Raw genomic sequence first — 19,359 nt, forward strand, 5'->3', positions numbered from 1 at the left:
TATATGGCAAAGACTGCTAAATTTACCCCAAACTCAAAGTTATGGGTGGTTTTACTTTGATAGTGCTAGAAAAATATTAGATTATATACTGTTCTCTGAGATTATTCACTAGGTATATCTGACCTGAATTTATTAGAATATTATAAACAATGAGAAAATAATTTTTAGAATGCAAATTGGTGCAGCCACTGTGGAAGACAATATGGAGTTTCCTCAAAAAGTTAAAAATGGAACTACCCTATGACCCAGCAGTTTCACTACTAGGTATTTACACAAAAGGTATACAAATACTAATTTGAAGGGCCACATGCACCCTGATGTTTATAGCAGCATTGTCAACAATTGCCAAATTATGGGAAAAACCCAAATGTCCATGGATTGATGAATGAATAAAGAAGTTATGGTGCATGTATATGTATATGTAATGGAATATTACTCAGCCATCAAAAGAATGAAATCTTGCCATTTGCAACAATGTGGATGGAACCAGACTGGATTATGCTAAGTGAGATAAGTCAGGCAGAGAAAGACAAATACCTATGATTTCACACATGTGGAATTTAAGAAACAAAACGAATGAACATAGGGGAAGGTGGGGGAAAGAGAGAAGCAAACCATATGAAGAGTCTTAACTATAGTGAACAAACTGAGGGTTGGTGGAAGGAGGTGGGCGGGGGATGGGCTAAAAGGATGATGGGTATTGAGGGCATTTGTTACGTTGAACACTGGGTGTCATATGTAAGTGATGAATCACTAAATTCTACTGAAACCAATAGTACACTATATGTTGACTAACTAGAATTTGAATAAAAATTTGAAAAATAAAAAGAAGACAACTTTAAAACTTTTGACCAACCTAGCAAAGTGGATTTTATACCTATCTTTTCTGTTTTTATGTATTCTCAACTACTCTCTTGACTATATTTTTGAGGAGCAAATTTATATTTATTGCAGTATAACTTGCGTGTAGTAAAATTCACCTTTTTTTAGGTATATTGTTTTTTGAATTCTTAAAAATAATGTCATGTAACCATTACTAAACAGCACATAGACTGTATCACCACAGAAGTTTCTTTGTGTCCTTTTGTAGTCCATCCATTTCGCTAACCCTCATTCCTGGTGACCCCTGATCTATTCTTTGACTCTAAAGTTTTGCCTTTTCTAGGTTGTCATGTAAATGGAATCATAACATATGAAGCTCATTTGAGTCTGGCTTCTTTCACATAGCATATTATACTTTACATTCATCAACTTTTTGCATGCAGTGTGTTTATTTTTATTGATGAGTATTATTCCATTACATGAATGTAATGTTTGTATATTTACCAATTGATAAACTATTGAAGTTTCCTGGGTTTTGGTGATTATGAGTGAAGCTGCTATAAATATTTATGTACAGGTATTTGTGTGGACATATATTTTCATTTCTCCTAGTTGAATACCTAGAAATGGGATTGCTGGGATATATATTTAAATTGATAGAAACTGCCAAACATCAATTTATGATAGATAACATCCATTTATGATTAAAAAAAACCTCTCAACAAAGTGTGTACAGAAGAAACATACCTCAGCTTAATGAAGGCCATATACGAAAGGCCACATATATGCTCAATGGGGAAAATCTGAAAGCTTTTCTTCTAAGATCAGGAACAAGACAAGGATGCCTATTCTTGCCAGTTTTTTTGTTTTGTTTTGTTTACTAAAATATAGTTTACATAAAATGTTATATTAGTTTCAGGCATACAACATAGTGATTCAATAATTCTATGTATTGCTCACGTCTCACCATGATAAGTGTAGTTATCATCTGTCACAATAAAATGTTATTACAGTGTTATTGACTATATTCCCTATGCCGTAATTTTTCTCACTACTTTTACTCAACTTGTGTTCATAGTATTGGAAGTCCTACCGAGAACAATTAGGCAAGAAAAGGAAACAAAGTCATCCAAATTGGAAAGAAAGAAATAAAACTGTTACTATTTGCAGATAACACAATATTATATGTAGAAAACCCTAAAGGCCCTATTAAAAAAAAACTGTTAGAACTAATAAACAAATTCAGTAAAGTTGCACCATATGAAATCAAATAGAAAAACCAGTTGCATTTCTATTTGCTAATAAACTATCAGAAAGAAATTAAGAAAACTATCCCATTACAATTGCATTGAAAAGAATAAAATACCTAAGAATAAATTTAACCAAGGAGGTGAAAGACCTGTACACTGAAAACTATAAGACATTGAAGAAAGAAATTGAAGATGATGCAAATGAATGGAAAGATATTCCATGCTTGTGGAGTCAAAGAATTAATAATGTTAAAATGTCCATACTACCCAAAGCGATATACGGGCTCAATGCAATCCCTATCAAAATTCCAATGGCATTTTTCACACCTAGAACAAACAATCCTAAAATTTGTATGGAGCCATAGAAAACCCTGATAGCCAAAGCAATCTTGAGAAAGAACAAAGCTGGAGCCATCATACTTTCTGATTCCAAACTTTATTACAAAAGTATAGTAATCAAAACTCTATGGTATTGGCATAAAAACAGACATCAGTGGAACAGAACAGAGAGCTCAGAAATAAACCCTTGCATATACGGTCAATTCATTTATGACAAACGAGGCAAGAATATATAGTGGGGAAAGGACAGATTCTTCAATAAGTGGTGTTGGGAAAACTAGACAACCACATGCAAAAGAATGAAACTGGATTCCTATCTTAGACTATGATTAAATACTTGCTCTTGTAAGACCTGAAACCATAAAACTCCTGGAAGAGGAGCGCCTGGGTGACTCAGGTAAGTGTCTGGCTTGGCTCAGGTCATGATCTCGCGGTCTGTGGGCGTCGGGCTCTGTGCTGACAGCTCGGAGCCTGGAGCCTGCTTCGGATTCTGTGTCTCCCTCTCTCTCCTCCCCTCCCCGGCTCATGCTCGCTCTCTCTCTCTCTCTCTCTCTCTCTGTCTCACAAAAACAAATGAAAAATGTTAAAAAAATTTTTTTAACGTTTAAAAAAAATCTAGGAAAAAACATAGGCAGTAAGCTCTCTGACATCCATCTTGGAAAAAATTTTTTAAAAAAACAATTTTATCTATTAATACAATATCATAGGTAAAGTCAAAGAACAAATAACAATATGGTAGAAACTATAATGTATATCACAGAAGAAAAATAGAAAAATGGGCAAAAGTCATGGATATATAAATCATAAAAAAGATCTTAAATGGCTTATGAACATATTAAGAGATGTTTGATTTTACTCATAATAAGAAATATGCAAATTGAAATGGACATACAATTTCTCACCCATTAGATTGGCAAAAATTGAAAACCTTCACAACTGTTAGGTTGTAGAGAAAAAGACGTTTACCTATAGCTGGTGGGCGTTTAACATGCTACCAGTCTAATGGAGGGAATTTGGCAATGTCTAACAAAACTACATATGCCTTTACCTTTGGACCCAGCAATCCTGCTTCTAGGAATTTTCCCTGAAGATACCTTCCAACAATGTGAAAATATAGATACATAAGATTATTCATTACAGAATTATTTGAGATGGCAAAAGAATGAAAATACTTAATGTGTAAACATTGAAGGTTGGTTGAATAAACTTTAGTTTCTATGTACAGTAGAGTATTATACAATATATTATACAATATATTATATTCTAAAAAAGAATTTTTTAAAAAGGAGTTTCAGGGGTGCCTGCATGACTTAGTCGGTTAGGCGTCCGACTTTGGCTCAGGTCATGATCTCACGGCTCGTGAGTTCAAGCCCCGTGCCAGCCTGGAGTCTGCCTTGGATTCTGTGTCTCCATCTCTCTCTGCCCCTCCCCTACTCATGCTCGCGGGCGCTCTCTCTCTCTTTCAAAAATAAACATTAAGAAAAAAGAATTTCATACCACTACTTTTTGTACTACTGATTTTATACCTTTCCAGCATTTAAAACTACAAATTTCCCTCTGAGCACTTTCACAGCATCTCACAAAATTTTATATGTTGTGATTTGATAATCACTTATTTAAAATATTTTCTAATTTACCTTGTGATATCTCATTTGAAACATGAGTTATTTAGAAATGTACTATTTAGGGGCACCTGGGTGGCTCAGTTGGTTAAGTGTCCGACTTCGGCTCAGGTCATGATCTCATGGTTCCTGGGTCGGAGCCTCGTGTCGGGCTCTGTGCTGACAGCTCAGAGCCTGGAGCTGCTTCGGATTCTGTGTCTCCCTCTCTGTCTGCCCCTCTCCCACCCACGCTCTGCCTCTCTCTGTCTCTCAAAAATAAATCAACATTAAAAAAATTAAAGAACTATATTATTTAATTTCCAAATATTTGGACATGTGCTAGGGATCTTGTTACTGATTTCTAATGTAATACACCTTGGTCAGAGAATTTATTTCGTACAATTTAAATTCTTTTAAATTCATTAAGATTTGGTTCAAAGACTAGCATGTGGTCTACCTAGGTGAATATTCCATGTGCACTTGAAAGAATGTATATTCTGTAGTTGTTGGGTAGTGTTCTATAAATATCATTTGGTTAGATTGTTTGCTAGTTTTGTTGGATATTCTAATTTCTGATTTTTTTTAAACATTAAAATTTTTTTTGTTTTAATATTTATTTTTGAGAGAGAGAGAGAGAGAGAGAGAGAGAGAGAGAACGAGCAGGGGAAGGGCAGAGAGAGAGGGAAACACAGAATCCAAAGCAGGCTCCAGGCTCTGAGCTGTCAGCACAGAGCCCAACACAGGGCTCTAACTCATGAACTGTGAGATCGTGACCTAAGCCAAAGTCAGACACTTAACTGACTGAGCCACCCAGGCGCCCTTAATTCTTCCTGATGTTTATTCTAGTTGTTCTATTAATTACTAAGTGCAAGATTTTCAAATCTGCAGTTCTGATTATGGGTTCATGCATTCCTCCCTTTAATTCTGCAAGTTTTTGCTATATTTGGAAGGCTCTTGTTAGATGCATGCACATTTGATATTGTTGCAAAATTTAATGTATATGACCTTATGAAATGTACTTTGTCTGTTGCTCTCTTTTGTCTTATTTTTGCTGCTCTTCTGTTTCTTTCCCCCAGTTTCCTTACTTATATTTATACATTTCTGTGTACCTATTGTCACCTATTTTAAATTATTGTAGGTACATAAATAAATACAAATACTGCCTTTTCTCTTAAGTATAATTTTATATCTTGGGAGATTTTTTTCCCCACTTTTTTTTAAATATAAAGGAGACGGGTGTCTGGGTGGCTCAGTCGGTTGAGCGTCTGACTTCAACTCAGGTCATGATCTCGCGGTCTGTGAGTTCGAGCCCCGTGTCAGGCTCTGTGCTGACAGCTCAGAGCCTGGAGCCTGCTTCAGATTCTGTGTCTCCCTCTGTCTCTGCCCCTCTCCAGCTCATGCTCTGTCTTTCTCTCTCTCTCTGTCAAAAATAAATAAACATTAAAAAAAATTAAAATATAAAGGAGAAACATGAAAATTCCTTTCTAACTGAAGGTGATTATCTCTTCCCAGGAAATAAAAATCAATTTTACAACATCAACATTTACAAAAATGAACTTAAAGACATTCCTGTACTTCAGCAAAATTTAAATGCCATTGGAATCTATCTAACAGATGATAAAATAAAGGAGACTTTGGATAACACTAATCCTAACGGTGAGTAATTATTTCAATTTAAAATAACAAATTTTGCATATTTCAGAAGTTTCACTCTAAATGCCAAAGGAAATATACTGCCATATATCTTTTAAAAGAGAAATTAAAAGTTGTTTCTTGTCTATCAATTTACGGGTTTTTATCAGAGGAATTGATGTTCAAAGTGCATCTCTGACAGCTTTATTTTAGGTCTATTCTGCATATCACATGTGTCACAATAGGATTACCAGTCCTCTCCATTATTTTTGTGTTTATAGCTCTGGTGTTATAACATCAAATGGTCCTTTTTACAATAATACCTAAATTCTTTCTTTTTTTCTTTTTTAAAAAAAGATGAAGTGGTGAGTTTTAAGGATTTCATCAGAGAATTGAACAACAGTGATGAATTTATCGAGTGCCACAGTAAGTATGAAATTCAAAATGCATATGAACAGAAACTTCATTTTTGGGGGTTGGTGTATGTATAGGTATGTGTGTATATAGACTTTATATATACTCTACCAAACCCCCCTTTTATGCATTTTCTCATTTAAACTCAGTTCATGTTGTAAACTCTAGGTTTTCACACATAGATGCATATTTTCCATACTGTAATATTCTTGAATTATTTAAAAAAATTTCTGTTGTCTCTCTTTCTTCCTTGTCATGTGTTTTATTGCTATATTCTTTCTTTTGTCCTCACTAATGCTGATGGGGTTATCCATCTTATAATCAAAGTAACAGGTTTGCTTTTTTAAATCACATCTAATGACTTTTCCCCTCTGTATTCTTATCTTTCTTGTTTATTTCTTCATATATATATTTTTTTACATTTGCTCTCTATCTCCTTGTGAAAAACATTGGCTAAATGCTTAACTTTTTTCGGTTTGTTTTGAAATTTCAGCACAGTTCTATCATGGGGACACTAAAACAGCCTTGGACCACAGACATTGAGATTGAGAACTGTAGTCCTAAAACTGGGGTTTTAAAAGAAGTATTGAAATAAGTGGATTCTCTCTAAATAATCTGTACTTGGAATGCAGTTCCACTCACTATCTCAGGATAAGTTTGGTGGGAACCTTGACAAATTAATGCTATATTCATTATAGAAGATTATAGATCTATGAATAGCTAAGACCCTTTTGGGAAAAAAAAAGATAAAGATCTTGCTTTGTCACATGTTAGTACATAGCATAATGCTGTTTTAATATAGACCTGTGAAAATAGACCAGTGCATCACAATATGGAACCCAGTAGAGACTTCTATTAATGGGAACTCGGAATGTGATAGAAATGACATCATCAGTTAGTGGGGGAAAAGATGTATTATTTAGCTTCTGATTTGAGAAAATTGCCTTACAATGCAGAGAAAATGAAGTAGAATCCCTATGTCATACCATATACAAAAATAACCTTCAAAGAATCAAATGAATGTTAAAATGGATCTCAAAGATTAAACTATAAAGCTGTTGGAAGAAAATGCAAGAAAAACTATTGTGCCTTGTGGTTATGGATGCCTTCTTAAAGATGTTACTCCCCAAAAGCACAACCATGGGGTAAAAAAGGATTTGATCACATCAAAATTAAGGATTTCTGGTAAATGAAGGACTCTAAAACATGTAACAGACTGGAAGAAGATAATTACAAGATAACTAACAAAAAATTAATATCTCAAATATAAGGGAATTCTGCAAATCAACAGTAGAAAGAAAGAAATCAATTGGAAAAATAAGTAAGGATATAAGACTTAGTATACAGGAGGAGAAACCCACATAGCTAAATATGTGTATGAAGAGAGTTGGCAATACTCACAAATTGCTAGTGAGTAGGTAAAATGGTACAGCATTCCAGATTGCAATCTAGCAGTACTTGTCAAATTCAGTATGCATATTTCTTATGATCCAATAATTCTATTGTCAGATAAATAGCCCAGAGAAGTTTCTTGTAGAGACATGTACAGGGATGCTCCCTGCAACATTATGGGAGGGAAGAAATGAAAACAATCTATGAGTCCATGATTTGGGAAATGGTTGAATAAAATATGGTCCATACATACACGTCATAACAGTAAACTAGATTTACATTTGCACCAGAGAGAGACCTCAGTAATAATACGGTTCCATGAAGAAAGGAAAAAATGGAATACGTGTATAACAAAGAATGCTTTATATAAGTTGGATTTCTACTAATGCCCATAAAACACAACCATATTTATATCTATTTCCAGGTAAACACTGAATTCTAAATAGATAAGATTGAAATAGACGGATTGAAAGAAATTGAGAAAGAGATTGAGATTGAAGTGACAATATTAACAAAGTTGACTTCAGAAACAGATTAGAGTACTCTGTATGCTAAAAACATACACATTCTTTTCAAATACTTATGGAATATCCACAAAAATAGATGATGTATTTAAGCCACAAATAAAAATTTCAGTGAATTCTGAAAATCAGAAGTCATTCAGACCACATAGTCTGACCATGATGTTGTGACATTAAAATTATTTGTGAAAGAAAGGAAAAGTGTTGCTTTTAAGATGAAAAACAAATTGCCTTGTAAGTAATTCCTTGGTGGAAGAATAAAAGAAACCTGAAAGATTTTAGAAATGATGACAGTGAAAGCACTATGTATCAAATCGTGTAGAGTGTGACCAAAACAATCTTACAGGATATTTTATAGCATTAAATGCTTTTATTAGAAAACAAGAAATATCAAAAATAATTTATCTTTTTTTAAGTTTATTTATTTTTGGAGAGAGAGTGCATATGACGGGGGGGAAGAGCAGAGAGAGAGAAGGACAGAATCCCAAGCAGGCTCCTTGCTGTCAGCGCAGCTGACATGATCATGACCTGGGCCAAAATGAAGAGTGGGACGCTTAACCGACTGAGACACCCAGGCGCCTCCAGAACAATTTATCTTAAACGTTCAGTTTACAGAGCTAACCAGCAGCATAAACAACAAAAGAGCAGTACAATCCCCCTGAAAAGTGCTAGTCAGGAGCTAACAAAGTGGAAAGTTGAAGTTAGTGAAATAGAACACACACACACACACACACACACGCACTTATCCATATAACCAAAAGTTGGTTCTTTCAAAAGACTAATAAAGAACTCTTTAGGAAGTATGATGAAGGGGAAAAAATAGGGAGGACATAATAAAGAAGACAGTTGTAACTTGGATACAAGGGAGATTAAAAGATATAAATGAATAACACTTGAGTTAGTAAAGCAACAAATTATTGGCATGTCATCAACAACACTGTCATTCTTTCCAAATGTTTAGATAAAGACAGAAAGGGCTGCCTTTTTTTAAATGTTTGTTTATTTATTTTTGAGAGAGAGAGAGTGAGCGAGCATGAGTAGGGAAGGGGCAGAGAGAGAGAGTGCCAGAAGATCTGAAGCTGGCTCTGCGCTGACAGCACAGAGCCTGATGTGGGGCTCGAGCTCACAAACCGTGAGATCAAGACCTGAGCCAAAGTCAGACACTTAACTGACTGAGCCACCCAAGTGCCCCCTTTTGTTTCCCCATCATGGCACTATTTTCTTAGAGATAATTTTGGTATTTTGTTGTTTTGTTTACCTTCCTGTGTTGAACTAGTAAGGTAAACTATTTCAGTGTGTCTTGTTTTCTGATATAAGCATTGTAAACCTATAAATGTTGTAGAGCTTTCAGTTTGGAGAATATTTCAGAGAGGCAAAATCTCTCAAGACTGGGTATTCTAGAAAATGAATACATCTCACCCAAATCAAGTTGTTATGTGCTTCTCTGGATAGACTGACCAACTAGATATCTTTGTATTTTGTCATGTCTCTGTTTAGGAATAGAAGATGCATGTAACGTTGTTAATAGTGTCTTTGATAGGAAAGTTGAAGTTACAGACCTTTTATCTGCGTTGGAGGGCCTGGAGAAACCTTTAAATGAAGAAAAACCTGAGGTGTTACTGAACTCTGAAACAGATGGTGAGTTCTTGAGTTACCTCTCAGTTTTCCTGTTTAGACTATACGTGTTCATGCTGGCTCATTTTTTTTTTTTTTTTTTTAAGAATACTAATACCATAGGTTTAGGAAGATTGTTATGGGACTGCTATGTTTATAAACTGGTTACTGAGAATTGTTGTAACCCTTTTGGAAAGTGTGTGGATACTCTTCTTTATTTGGAGAAGACTAGTAGAAACAAGTACTGTTTTTATCCAGGTTTTAAAATCAGATACTTCTTGGGGTGCCTGGGTAGCTCAGTCAGTTAAGCGTCCAACTCATGATTTTGGCTCAGGTCATGATCTCACGGTTTGAGATCACGATCTCACAGTGCTCTGCACTGACGGACGGAGCCTGCCTGGGATTCTCTCTCTCTCTGCTCTCTGCCCTTCCCCTGTTCTCTCCCTCTCTCTCTTCCTCCAAACATAAATAAATAACCATTAAAAATGTTTAAAAAGATGTTTCAAACATTTTAAAAAATAAATAAAATCAGATACTTCTTTTTTAAAGATTTTTAAAAATGTTTTTATTTATTTTTGAGGGAGAGAGAGTGGAGGAGGGTCAGAGAGAGGGAACACAGAGTCTGAAGCAGGCTCCAGGCTCTAAGGTGTCAGCACAGAGCCTGACACGGGGCTCAAACTCATGGACCACGAGATTATGACCTGAGCCGAAGTCAGACGCTTGACTACTGAGCCACCCAGGCGCCCCATCTTTTTTCTTTTTAGGTCATTTATGCTAGCGGTTTGTCAATTTTAATAACTCTTAACTAATTCCTGGCTTTCTGATCCTCTCTATCGTGTTTATTGTTTCCTCAATTTATGTTTTCATCTGTATCATTTTCTTCTCTACCATTGATTTTGTGACATTTTGTATATATATTTCACATATAGAATGAAATGATCACAACGATAGATCTAGTTAACACGTCACCATGCATAGTTAAAAAGGGGTTTTTTTCTTATGTTGAGAAATTTTAAGATTTACTCTCTGAGCAACCTGCGAATATGCAATACAGTATATTTTTGGATATATATGTATTTTCTATTCTTTTAATTTCACTCTTTCTGTACTCTTCTAAAAAAAGATAAATTTGAAAACATGTAAGGGAAACTAAAATTTGAAAAGAAAGAAACAGGACTTAAAGAAATTAAAAATATAATAATTAAAATTAATTAGCAGACAACAATATTAGCAGATTAAACATAGGTGAAGAGAGAAATATGAAGTGCAAAGGAGTTTGAAGAAATTATACAGAATGCAGCATAGAAAGACAGAGTTGGAATATAGGAAAGAGGTTAGTGGCGCTGGGGTGGCTCAGTTGATTGAGTATCAGATTTCTGCTCAGGTCATGATCTTGTGGTTTGTGAGTTAGAGCCCTGCATTGGGCTCACTGCTGTAAACATGGAGCCCTCTTCAGATCCTCTGTCTCCCTCTCTGCACATCTCCTACTCTCTCTCTCTCCCCCAAATAAATAAACATTAAAAAAAAGAAGAAGAAGAAGCTAAAAGGAAGGCAGAATGAAGAGGTCTACTTATTGTGGCAATCAGTTTGAAATATATATGTGTATCTGATTACGTTATATATTAGTTACAACTAATATAATGTTACATGTCAGTTATATCTCAGTAAAGCTAGAAAAAGAAAGAATGAAAAGATGTGATATATAGCCACACAGGAGAGAAGAGACAGAGTGGTTGCAGAGAAAATATTTGGAGAACTATAGCTGAGAATTTTCCAGAATGAGAAAGACCTAAACCTACCAATACAAGAATTCCAGTGAATCCCACATAGGATGAAAGGAAATCCATACATAGGGTTATCATGATGAAACTGTGACATACCAAAGAGAAAGAAAAATCTTAAAGGTAGCTAGAGAGAAAAGTCAAATTATCTATAAAGGAGGAACGTTTTCTTATTCTTGATATTTTTTTCTGGGTCTTGAAATCTAGAGAAACATTTTTGTAAATTGAGGATAACCACCCCACGTTCCCCTCCACTTTGGGAGGAACTTAGGCTTTGTCTGAGCCTTTGAAACTACAAACTAAAATTCATCCAATTTTGTTTTGTTTTGTCTTTGGCAAACACTCTTTGGGTAAAAACAGTCGCCGTGTTTCTGGATTACAGCCTTTCATCAGTTGTTTGGTCTGGGAATTTCTTACTTTCTTGGCAACACATTGATGAATTCAAGATTTTTAAAAAATTTTTTTTTTTAACATTTATTTTTGAGACAGAGAGAGACAGAGCATGAGTCGGGGAGGGTCAGAAAGAGAGAGGGAGACACAGAATCTGAAACAGGCTCCAGACTCCAAGCTGTCGGCACAGAGCCCGACGCGGGGCTCGAACTCACGGACTGTGAGATCATGACCTGAGCTGGAGTCGGACGCTTAACCGACTGAGCCACCCAGGCGCCCCAAGATTTTTTTTTTTATAGCAATAATTTTATTTAGAATTTTTAGTTGTTTTTAGTAGGAGGGCTGATCCAGATATCTGGCTACTAAATACCAGAAATTGAAATCATTTTTTTCTTTCAATTAAATTAAATCAGACCCTGGGGGCAGGGTGGTTGATTACTGGCACCCTCTCCCATTCCAAAGTCACACCATAATGTGGGAGACAGAGGAAGAGCTTTTAAAACTTCCTTGCATTGTGTTTCTACTGATGCTTTGTTGTTGGAGCCTGTGGTAATCCTGCATCTGTGTGAAGGGAAGCTCCCACAGGGTAATTCTCACTCTTTCCCATCAAACCTCTAGTCTCTCAACCCCTCCCTGTCCCTCTCTTTCCTTCTGTCTCTGTCTCCAGACAAACTCTTCCTCTCTATTTAGGCATTTGGCATATTTTCTTCAATGATTCTAGGTTTTTGCAAACATAGTCCCTACCAAAACTCTCAGTCTACAAAAATCTCAGGAGTGAGGAAATATTTAAGGCCAAGCTAACTGCTTCGAATAGGAAAGATGGGTCAAATTATCCTGCCACTTCAAAAGGTATAGTGCCATAGCTCCAATATTTGCCATTTAGATAAATTACAATAGACTTCAATAGAGAAGGGTAACTTTTGAATCAGGCTCTGCAGAGTCCGCTAACTCAAATGCCTGCGGTAGCCAGGCACGTAATGCAAAATTAATAAAATGAGTTGGCTGTAAGACAAAAGGAAGGGGTGTGGACTGTAAGGTAACTTGAGAGCATGTGTCCTAGATGAAGATAGTTAAATTCAAATGGAAAGAAAACCCCACCACTCCCTAGGACAATGGACATGACTGACTCTCAGCTATATTCAGTCTGTGGGCTACCAGCCTATGACCCCTGAAGCAGGCTTCTGTAGGAGTGGGAAAACAATCTTTTCCTTCTGCCCTTCTAGGTTCCCAGCTGGAGCTCTGTAACAAGAGACAGATCAACAAGAGAAAAGCATTCAAAGTTAATATAAATTTTACATGAAAGGGGAATATTCATAAGGAGTTGTTAAAGCTGAATGTTTTGGTGTTAGCTTTGATGAAGTGTGGAAAGTGGTAGAAAACTGTGATAGGACAAAATGAGATGAGCTGAGCGTGGTAAACCAGGGGAAACTTAGTAAGGTCTGTTCGTTCAGATTCCTCTTGGTGTCCCTCCAACCCTCAGTCTTCAGAGATAAGGATGCACCCTCCCTCTGGGTATAGCAAGGGCATCTCTCACATGAGTGTCTTATGACCTGCCTCGGGGCAGGGGATGGGGAGGTCTGAATCCTAACTGTACCTTGCAATTCCCAGATTGTGTTTCCTTGCATTCCCTTTTTGTGTGTGTGTACGTGTGTGTGTGTGTGCGCACACGCACATGCTCATAATCTAAGTGTATTTCTTACCATGCATTATGGTCACAGAAGTTTGAAAGCTGAATGAAATTGAAACAATACCAGATCCCTGCTTTAATGAGCTTAAAATCTATTTAAATTCCATTTTATTTCTTAACTTTGCAGAAAGTAAAAAGATCTTAAAAGATGTAATTGATGTTTTCATTAATTCACCTAAACCATCAACACCATTCAATAGTAAGTATAGTAAAAGAATGAAAATTAAAAGTAAATTTCTAAGATCATTCAATGGTATTCTTTTTCTAAAATATAGTTTGTTTTCCCCTGTATTTTTAATTCCTTAAGTTTTCTTTGCTGTATCAAGATGTTATAATCTGCTTTCTTATTCCTTATCATATTTAATCTGTGCTTTGACTGTAATGAATTATTTAGAATTACATTCCTAGGATATGCTTTCTTAAAGCAAAATAGTTTGTCTCAGTATATGCTCCAGTATAAGGTACACATTTTCTCCCCTGGTGAATCTAATACAATTTTCTCTCACCTCCGATAATTTCCATATGCTTCTTTTTCTCACCTATAGTGAAACGTTAAAAAAAAGTACAAAAAAAAAAAAAAAAAAGGATTTACTGCATGTAATACTAGTAGGTAGGCTAGCAAGAAAGAGAGGCTTTCTAATGCCTAGGAGAGGGTGTGACTGTTTTTCAGAGTATAACAGATTTATATTTTTCAGTTTTCCTTTTGCCAACTAGCTGGGTTCTATTTTTGATATTTGACTTCATTCTAAGAGCTATTTATTATCAAGCTGTTCTTGAAATGCTTTACAGTCTATGAAAGACTGGAGCATGTAGTAGAAAAACCTTTGAGGAGAAATAGTTAATAAATAAAAGCAAACTTCTACAAAATGTTGCAGAAACTCAACTTTTAGCTGGCTAGGGGTATGTTAAATTTTGCTTATTGTTTAAGTGACTTCTGAAAACAGAGCCCACTGACATGTTTTGAAAGCCCTCTAACTCAGAATTCCTTTTGTAATGCATCTACTCTGTGCAGGTTAGGGTGTTAAGTCTAAAAAAGGGCTTTGCCTCAACTTCCTCATCACTTCTCTATTCTTGACATGTTTACAGATTTATTTAAAGAGATTACAACTCTTGATAAGATCAGAAATGATAAGATGCCTATAAATGAGCTGAGGTCCCAACTCCGGAAGGCTAGAATTCTATTAAGCAACAAGACGTTCCAGGAAATTCTGGGTCAAGCATCTATTGATGGTGAGTCCTTTTTAAAAGAACAATCTCTGTTGAAGTCCTAGTTTTACTGTGTGCTTGGGATATGTTTTATATATGTATGTTTTAGATAAACTAGGTCTTAGAAACATAATGAGAATGTAGGCATACTGAGAACAAATTAAAATTAATATTTTTTTACTCTTGGAAATATTTTTAAGAGTCACCCTCTGTCTGGCATCACATTTGTAAAATGTATACATCAATATTTAATTAAGACAAATAATACCGTTAGAATTTTTTCTTGTTTTAAGGGAATAGATTCGTGGTAAAATTATTTTAAATTGATTAGTTTTTATCTGGCTAATTTTCAGACATTAACAAAATTTGTCCCCTCCCCCCCCCACCCCCCCCCCCACACACACACACACCATTCCCTGTCATGGTTATTTTAATGATGATTATTAATATTGACACCTTGCCATTTTATAATCCTTATACTTTACTTTTTAGAAAATAGTGAAGTAAGTCTCAAACAAAGTTTGGAGGCTTTGAACACAAATAAGCCAGCTCCTGAATTTGAAGGTGGGTCATATTTCCCATTGCCTTTTGTTATTATTAAACAGTATTGTGAGCTATAAATGATATTCAAAAGCTGTATATTTTTATAATTAAAAGTACACAGTTTGACATATGCACACACCTATAAATCTGTCATCACAATCAAGGTAATGAACACATCCCTGACCTGCAAAACTGCCTCATGCTCCTTTGTAATCTCTCCTGCCTTTTTCCCATCCTCTTCCTCATCCGTAGGCAACGACTGATCTGCTTTTTGCCAGTATAGATCCATTGGCATTTACCAGACTTTTATAAAATGGGTATATTCTTTTTTGCTAGATGCTTTCATTCAGCATAATTATTTTGAGATTCATCCACGTAGGATGTATCAGCAGTTCATTGTCATTTATTACTGGCATAGCACTCCATTTTGCTGATACACTGAAGTTTATCTACTTACCTGGTGCGGCTCGTTAGGCTATTTCCAGTTTGGGGCTCTTATAAATAAAGCTGTTATGAACAGTTGTGTACAACAATATTCATCGTATGAATATATGCTTTCCTTTCTCTTGAGTAGTTACCAAAGATTGGCTGGTTCACATGGTAGGTGTATGTTTCACTTTTTAAGAAACTGCCAACTGGTTTCCAGAGTGGCCACACCATTTTACATTTCCACCAGCAGTGTATGAAGAGGTCCAATTCCTCCATATCCTTGGGAGTGCTTGGTGGAGTCAGTCTTTTTAATTTTAATCATTCTAATAAGTGTGTAGTAGTATCTCATTGTGGTTTTAATTTGTGTTTCCTCACTGATTAATGATGTTGAGCATCTTCTCATGTGCTTATTTGTCATCTGTGTATCTTTATAAAGTGTCTGTACAGATCTTTTTTAATGTTGGATGGGGGGGCGCCTGGGTGGCTCAGTCAATTAAGCGTCTGACTTCAGCTCAGGTCATGATCTCACGGTCCGTGAGTTCGAGCCCTGCGTTGGGCTCTGGGCTGATGGCTCGGAGCCTGGAGCCTGCTTCCAGTTCTGTGTCTCCCTCTCTCTCTGCCCCTCCCCCGTTCATGCTCTGTCTCTCTCTGTCTCAAAAATAAATAAACGTTAAAAAAAAATTAAAAAGTTGGATGGGTTTTGGGGCGCTTGGGTGGCTCAGTCGGTTAAGCGTCCGACTCGGCTCAGGTCATGATCTCACGGTTCGTGAGTTCAAGCCCTGCGTCAGGCTCTGTGCTGACAGCTCAGAACCTGGAGCCTGTTTCGGATTCTGTGTCTCCCTCTCTCTCTCTGACCCTTCCCTGTTCATGCTCTGTCTCTCTCTGTCTCAAAAATAAATAAACGTTAAAAAAAAATAAAAAAAAATAAAGTTGGATGGGTTTTTTTGTATTTCTGTTTGTATTCTGGATACATGTCCTTTATGAGATATATACTTAGCAAATATTTTCTCCGAGTCTTCTACTGAGCACATTTTTCTCTGAGTGTCTTCATTTTCTTAAGTGTCAAGAGCATTAGTTTTAATTTTGATGAAGTCCAGTTAATTAGTTTTTTTTTTCTTTTATATATTGTGCTTTTGGTGTCACATGTATGAAATCTTTGCCTCACCCAAGGTTACAAATGTTTTATTATATTTTCTTCTAAAAGTATTATGGGTTTTGGTTTTGCATTAAAAAATATTTTTTTAATATTTTTATTTATTTTTGAGAGAGAGAGAGAGAGAGAGAGAGAGAGAGAGAGAAAAAGCACAAGTGGGGGAGGGGCAGAGAGAGAGGGCGACAGAATCCAAAGCAAGACTCCAGGCTCTGAGCTATCAGCACAGAGCCTGAGGCGGGCTCAAACTCACGGGGAGATCATGACCTGAGCTGAAGTCGGATGCTTAACTTACTGAGCCACCCTGGCACCTCTGGTTTTGTATTTTAGCTCTGTGATCTATTTTGAGTTAATCTTTATATGTGGAATAAAGTATGGATCAGAGTTCCTTTTTGTTTTGTTTTGTTTTTGCATATGGACCTTCATTTGTTCCAGCACCACTGTTGAAAAGATTGTATTTTCTCTATACTTTCTATACGGAAATTCCTTTGTAGTTTTGTAACAAATCATATAAATATACATATATATTTATTTCCTGGATTCTCTCTTCTGTTCTATTAATCTTTGTCAGTTTTTACACAAACCACATTGTCTGACTCCTGTTGCTTTGCAATAAACATTGAAACCATTCAGGTAGTATTGGCCCTCTAACTTTGTTCTACTTTTAAAAAGTTGTTTTGACTGGGGCACCTGGGTGGTTCAGTCAGTTGAACGTCCGACTTCAGCTCAGGTCATGATCTCATGGTTCGTGGGTTTGAGCCCCATGTCAGGCTCTGTGCTGACAGCTCAGAGCCTGGAGCCTGCTTCGGATTCTGTGTCTCCCTCTCTCCCTGCCCCTCCCCTGCTTGCTCGCTCGCTCTCTCGCGCTCTCTCTCTCTCAAAAATAAACATTAAAAAAATGTAAAAAAAAAAGTTGTTTTGACTATTCTAGGACTTTTACACTGCCATGTGGATTTTAGAATCAGTTTGTAATGTCTACAAAAAAACCCTGCTGGGATTTATTGGAGAAATAAGGCACTCATGAATTAGGATTTGTTGGAAAATGTCTTATCTAATAATGTCTTACTAAATAGTACAACTCTTTCCTGCAATTCTTTTGAGTACCAGTACTTTGCCTCCTTTTAAATATTCTCTTAGATAAACTAGAGATTATAATCCAAACAGTGACCTTGAGTGTACCATGATTTGTGGGAGTCATTGAAAAGGCAGACAGAGGCTTGGCTCTAATCCTAAGGACCCCATTTAGAAGGGAAAATCCCTAGAGGTTTTAGATAAGAGCTGGGAATGGGGCACCTTAATACTCCCACACTCCTTGGCGGACTTCTAATAATAGAGTGAAAGTTATGAAGAATATGCAAAAAATGAAAGCAGTAGCAAAATAAGCAGAAGAAAATTCAGGACTAATATTTTTATACTCTGAAATTTGGGCTATTTCATATAGACAGAAGTAAGCCCCAAATTCTGTCTCATGCATATACAATGAAACATTTCCCTAAAAGATGCAATGGCCTATTTTAACTTTTGAGAAGCTGATACCTTGAGCGTATGATGATTTGTGTAACTCATTGGTAAGGCAGTTAAGTTAAAAAACAAAAACAAAACTGAGTCATCTTAGTTTTTTTAGTTTGAGACAAAAATAACTGAACATCTCAGGGAAATATGCTTGGAATAAAGGGATGTTTGGCTTATTAATTTTGGAATCATAATGATAATATTAATTGAAATATATGACCTATAGAATCCCCCTGTGTTTTCAGGTTTATGTACTGCCCTCCAAACTGTCAACTTGATGAACTGCAACAGAATTCAGATTGGTGACTTGAAAGATGCTTTTGATGACCTCAGTGTTTCTGTAAAGCCTGAAGAACACCAGATGTTAGTGAAAACGCTTGATGTTGATGGTATATATAACTACGTTGACTTTCCAAATAAAGTGATAGCAAATTTTCCATTCCCCTTCCCTATCCTCCATTCATCACTCCCCAATAATTTTTTTCTTTATTATCCTAATGGAAAAAGTACTCTAAGAGAGCGTGTCTACTGAGATCATAGATTTATCTTGACAGAAAAATCTTTGAATAAGATTAATAAGATTTTTTATGACCCATGAAGTATCCTGTGTTGATTCCATCAGAGTGTATCTGTGTGTATGTTTTTAGCATCTTCAGGGAAGGCAAGGTCATTCTCTGTGAAAGCTGTGCTGAAGGGAAACTGCTCTGAGCCAGGAAGAGACTGAGGGAGGACTTTCTCCCCTCTGCAGGAGACATTTGTGGGAGGAGACTGATTGAATCCTAAGAGGTTTCAGAGAAAACAAGGTATAATTTTCAAATTTTGCCAATTATTATGTGGTTCTTTTATTCATTTAAATTCAGTTCCTAAAAGTATTTTCTTTATCCCATTATTAAATGGGTTTAAGCATTGTTTCATTAATCATATTGACTGGAGCCGCTGTACAGCACAACTTATGGGTGCTTGTAAACAGCACCCTTCAGCGTTAGGCAGTGCCTGGCCTGTATGACTATGGGACAGACCTGATCCTGAGTGTCTTTGATATGTAAGGGGTCATGTAATGTGTCAGATAATCGAGT

General features: G+C 36.2%; 2 protein-coding genes across 2 annotated transcripts in view; one reads left to right on the forward strand and one right to left on the reverse strand.

The window, feature by feature from the left end:
* LOC144615267 (leucine-rich repeat-containing protein 37A2-like) overlaps nucleotides 1-19,359 on the reverse strand; it is a 344,316-nt gene that overhangs the window by 198,708 nt on the left and 126,249 nt on the right. The gene's annotated exons all lie outside the window — the stretch shown is intronic.
* Nucleotides 7,430-19,049, forward strand: LOC145715115 (uncharacterized). The gene is made up of 6 exons (XM_081794710.1): nucleotides 7,430-7,472; nucleotides 9,469-9,609; nucleotides 13,571-13,642; nucleotides 14,530-14,673; nucleotides 15,142-15,213; nucleotides 18,529-19,049. Exons 1-6 carry the CDS (start codon nucleotides 7,430-7,432, stop codon nucleotides 18,813-18,815), a joined length of 759 nt encoding a protein of 252 aa, XP_081650836.1. The 3' UTR covers nucleotides 18,816-19,049.

This window comes from Panthera onca (assembly GCF_046562875.1).
Source record: "Panthera onca isolate mPanOnc1 chromosome E1 unlocalized genomic scaffold, mPanOnc1 haplotype 2 h2.Chr16_ul_1, whole genome shotgun sequence".
Lineage (NCBI taxonomy): Eukaryota > Metazoa > Chordata > Mammalia > Carnivora > Felidae > Panthera > Panthera onca.

What these genes read in the sequence shown, in the direction of transcription:
- LOC145715115 (XM_081794710.1), top strand. Translation starts at nt 7,430, where the DNA reads ATGTGTATGAAGAGAGTTGGCAATACTCACAAATTGCTAGTGA. An exon ending in ACTGAACTCTGAAACAGATG is followed by an intron (nt 9,610 to 13,570) that starts GTGAGTTCTTGA and finishes TTAACTTTGCAG; the next exon opens with AAAGTAAAAAGATCTTAAAA. An exon ending in GGGTCAAGCATCTATTGATG is followed by an intron (nt 14,674 to 15,141) that starts GTGAGTCCTTTT and finishes TTTACTTTTTAG; the next exon opens with AAAATAGTGAAGTAAGTCTC.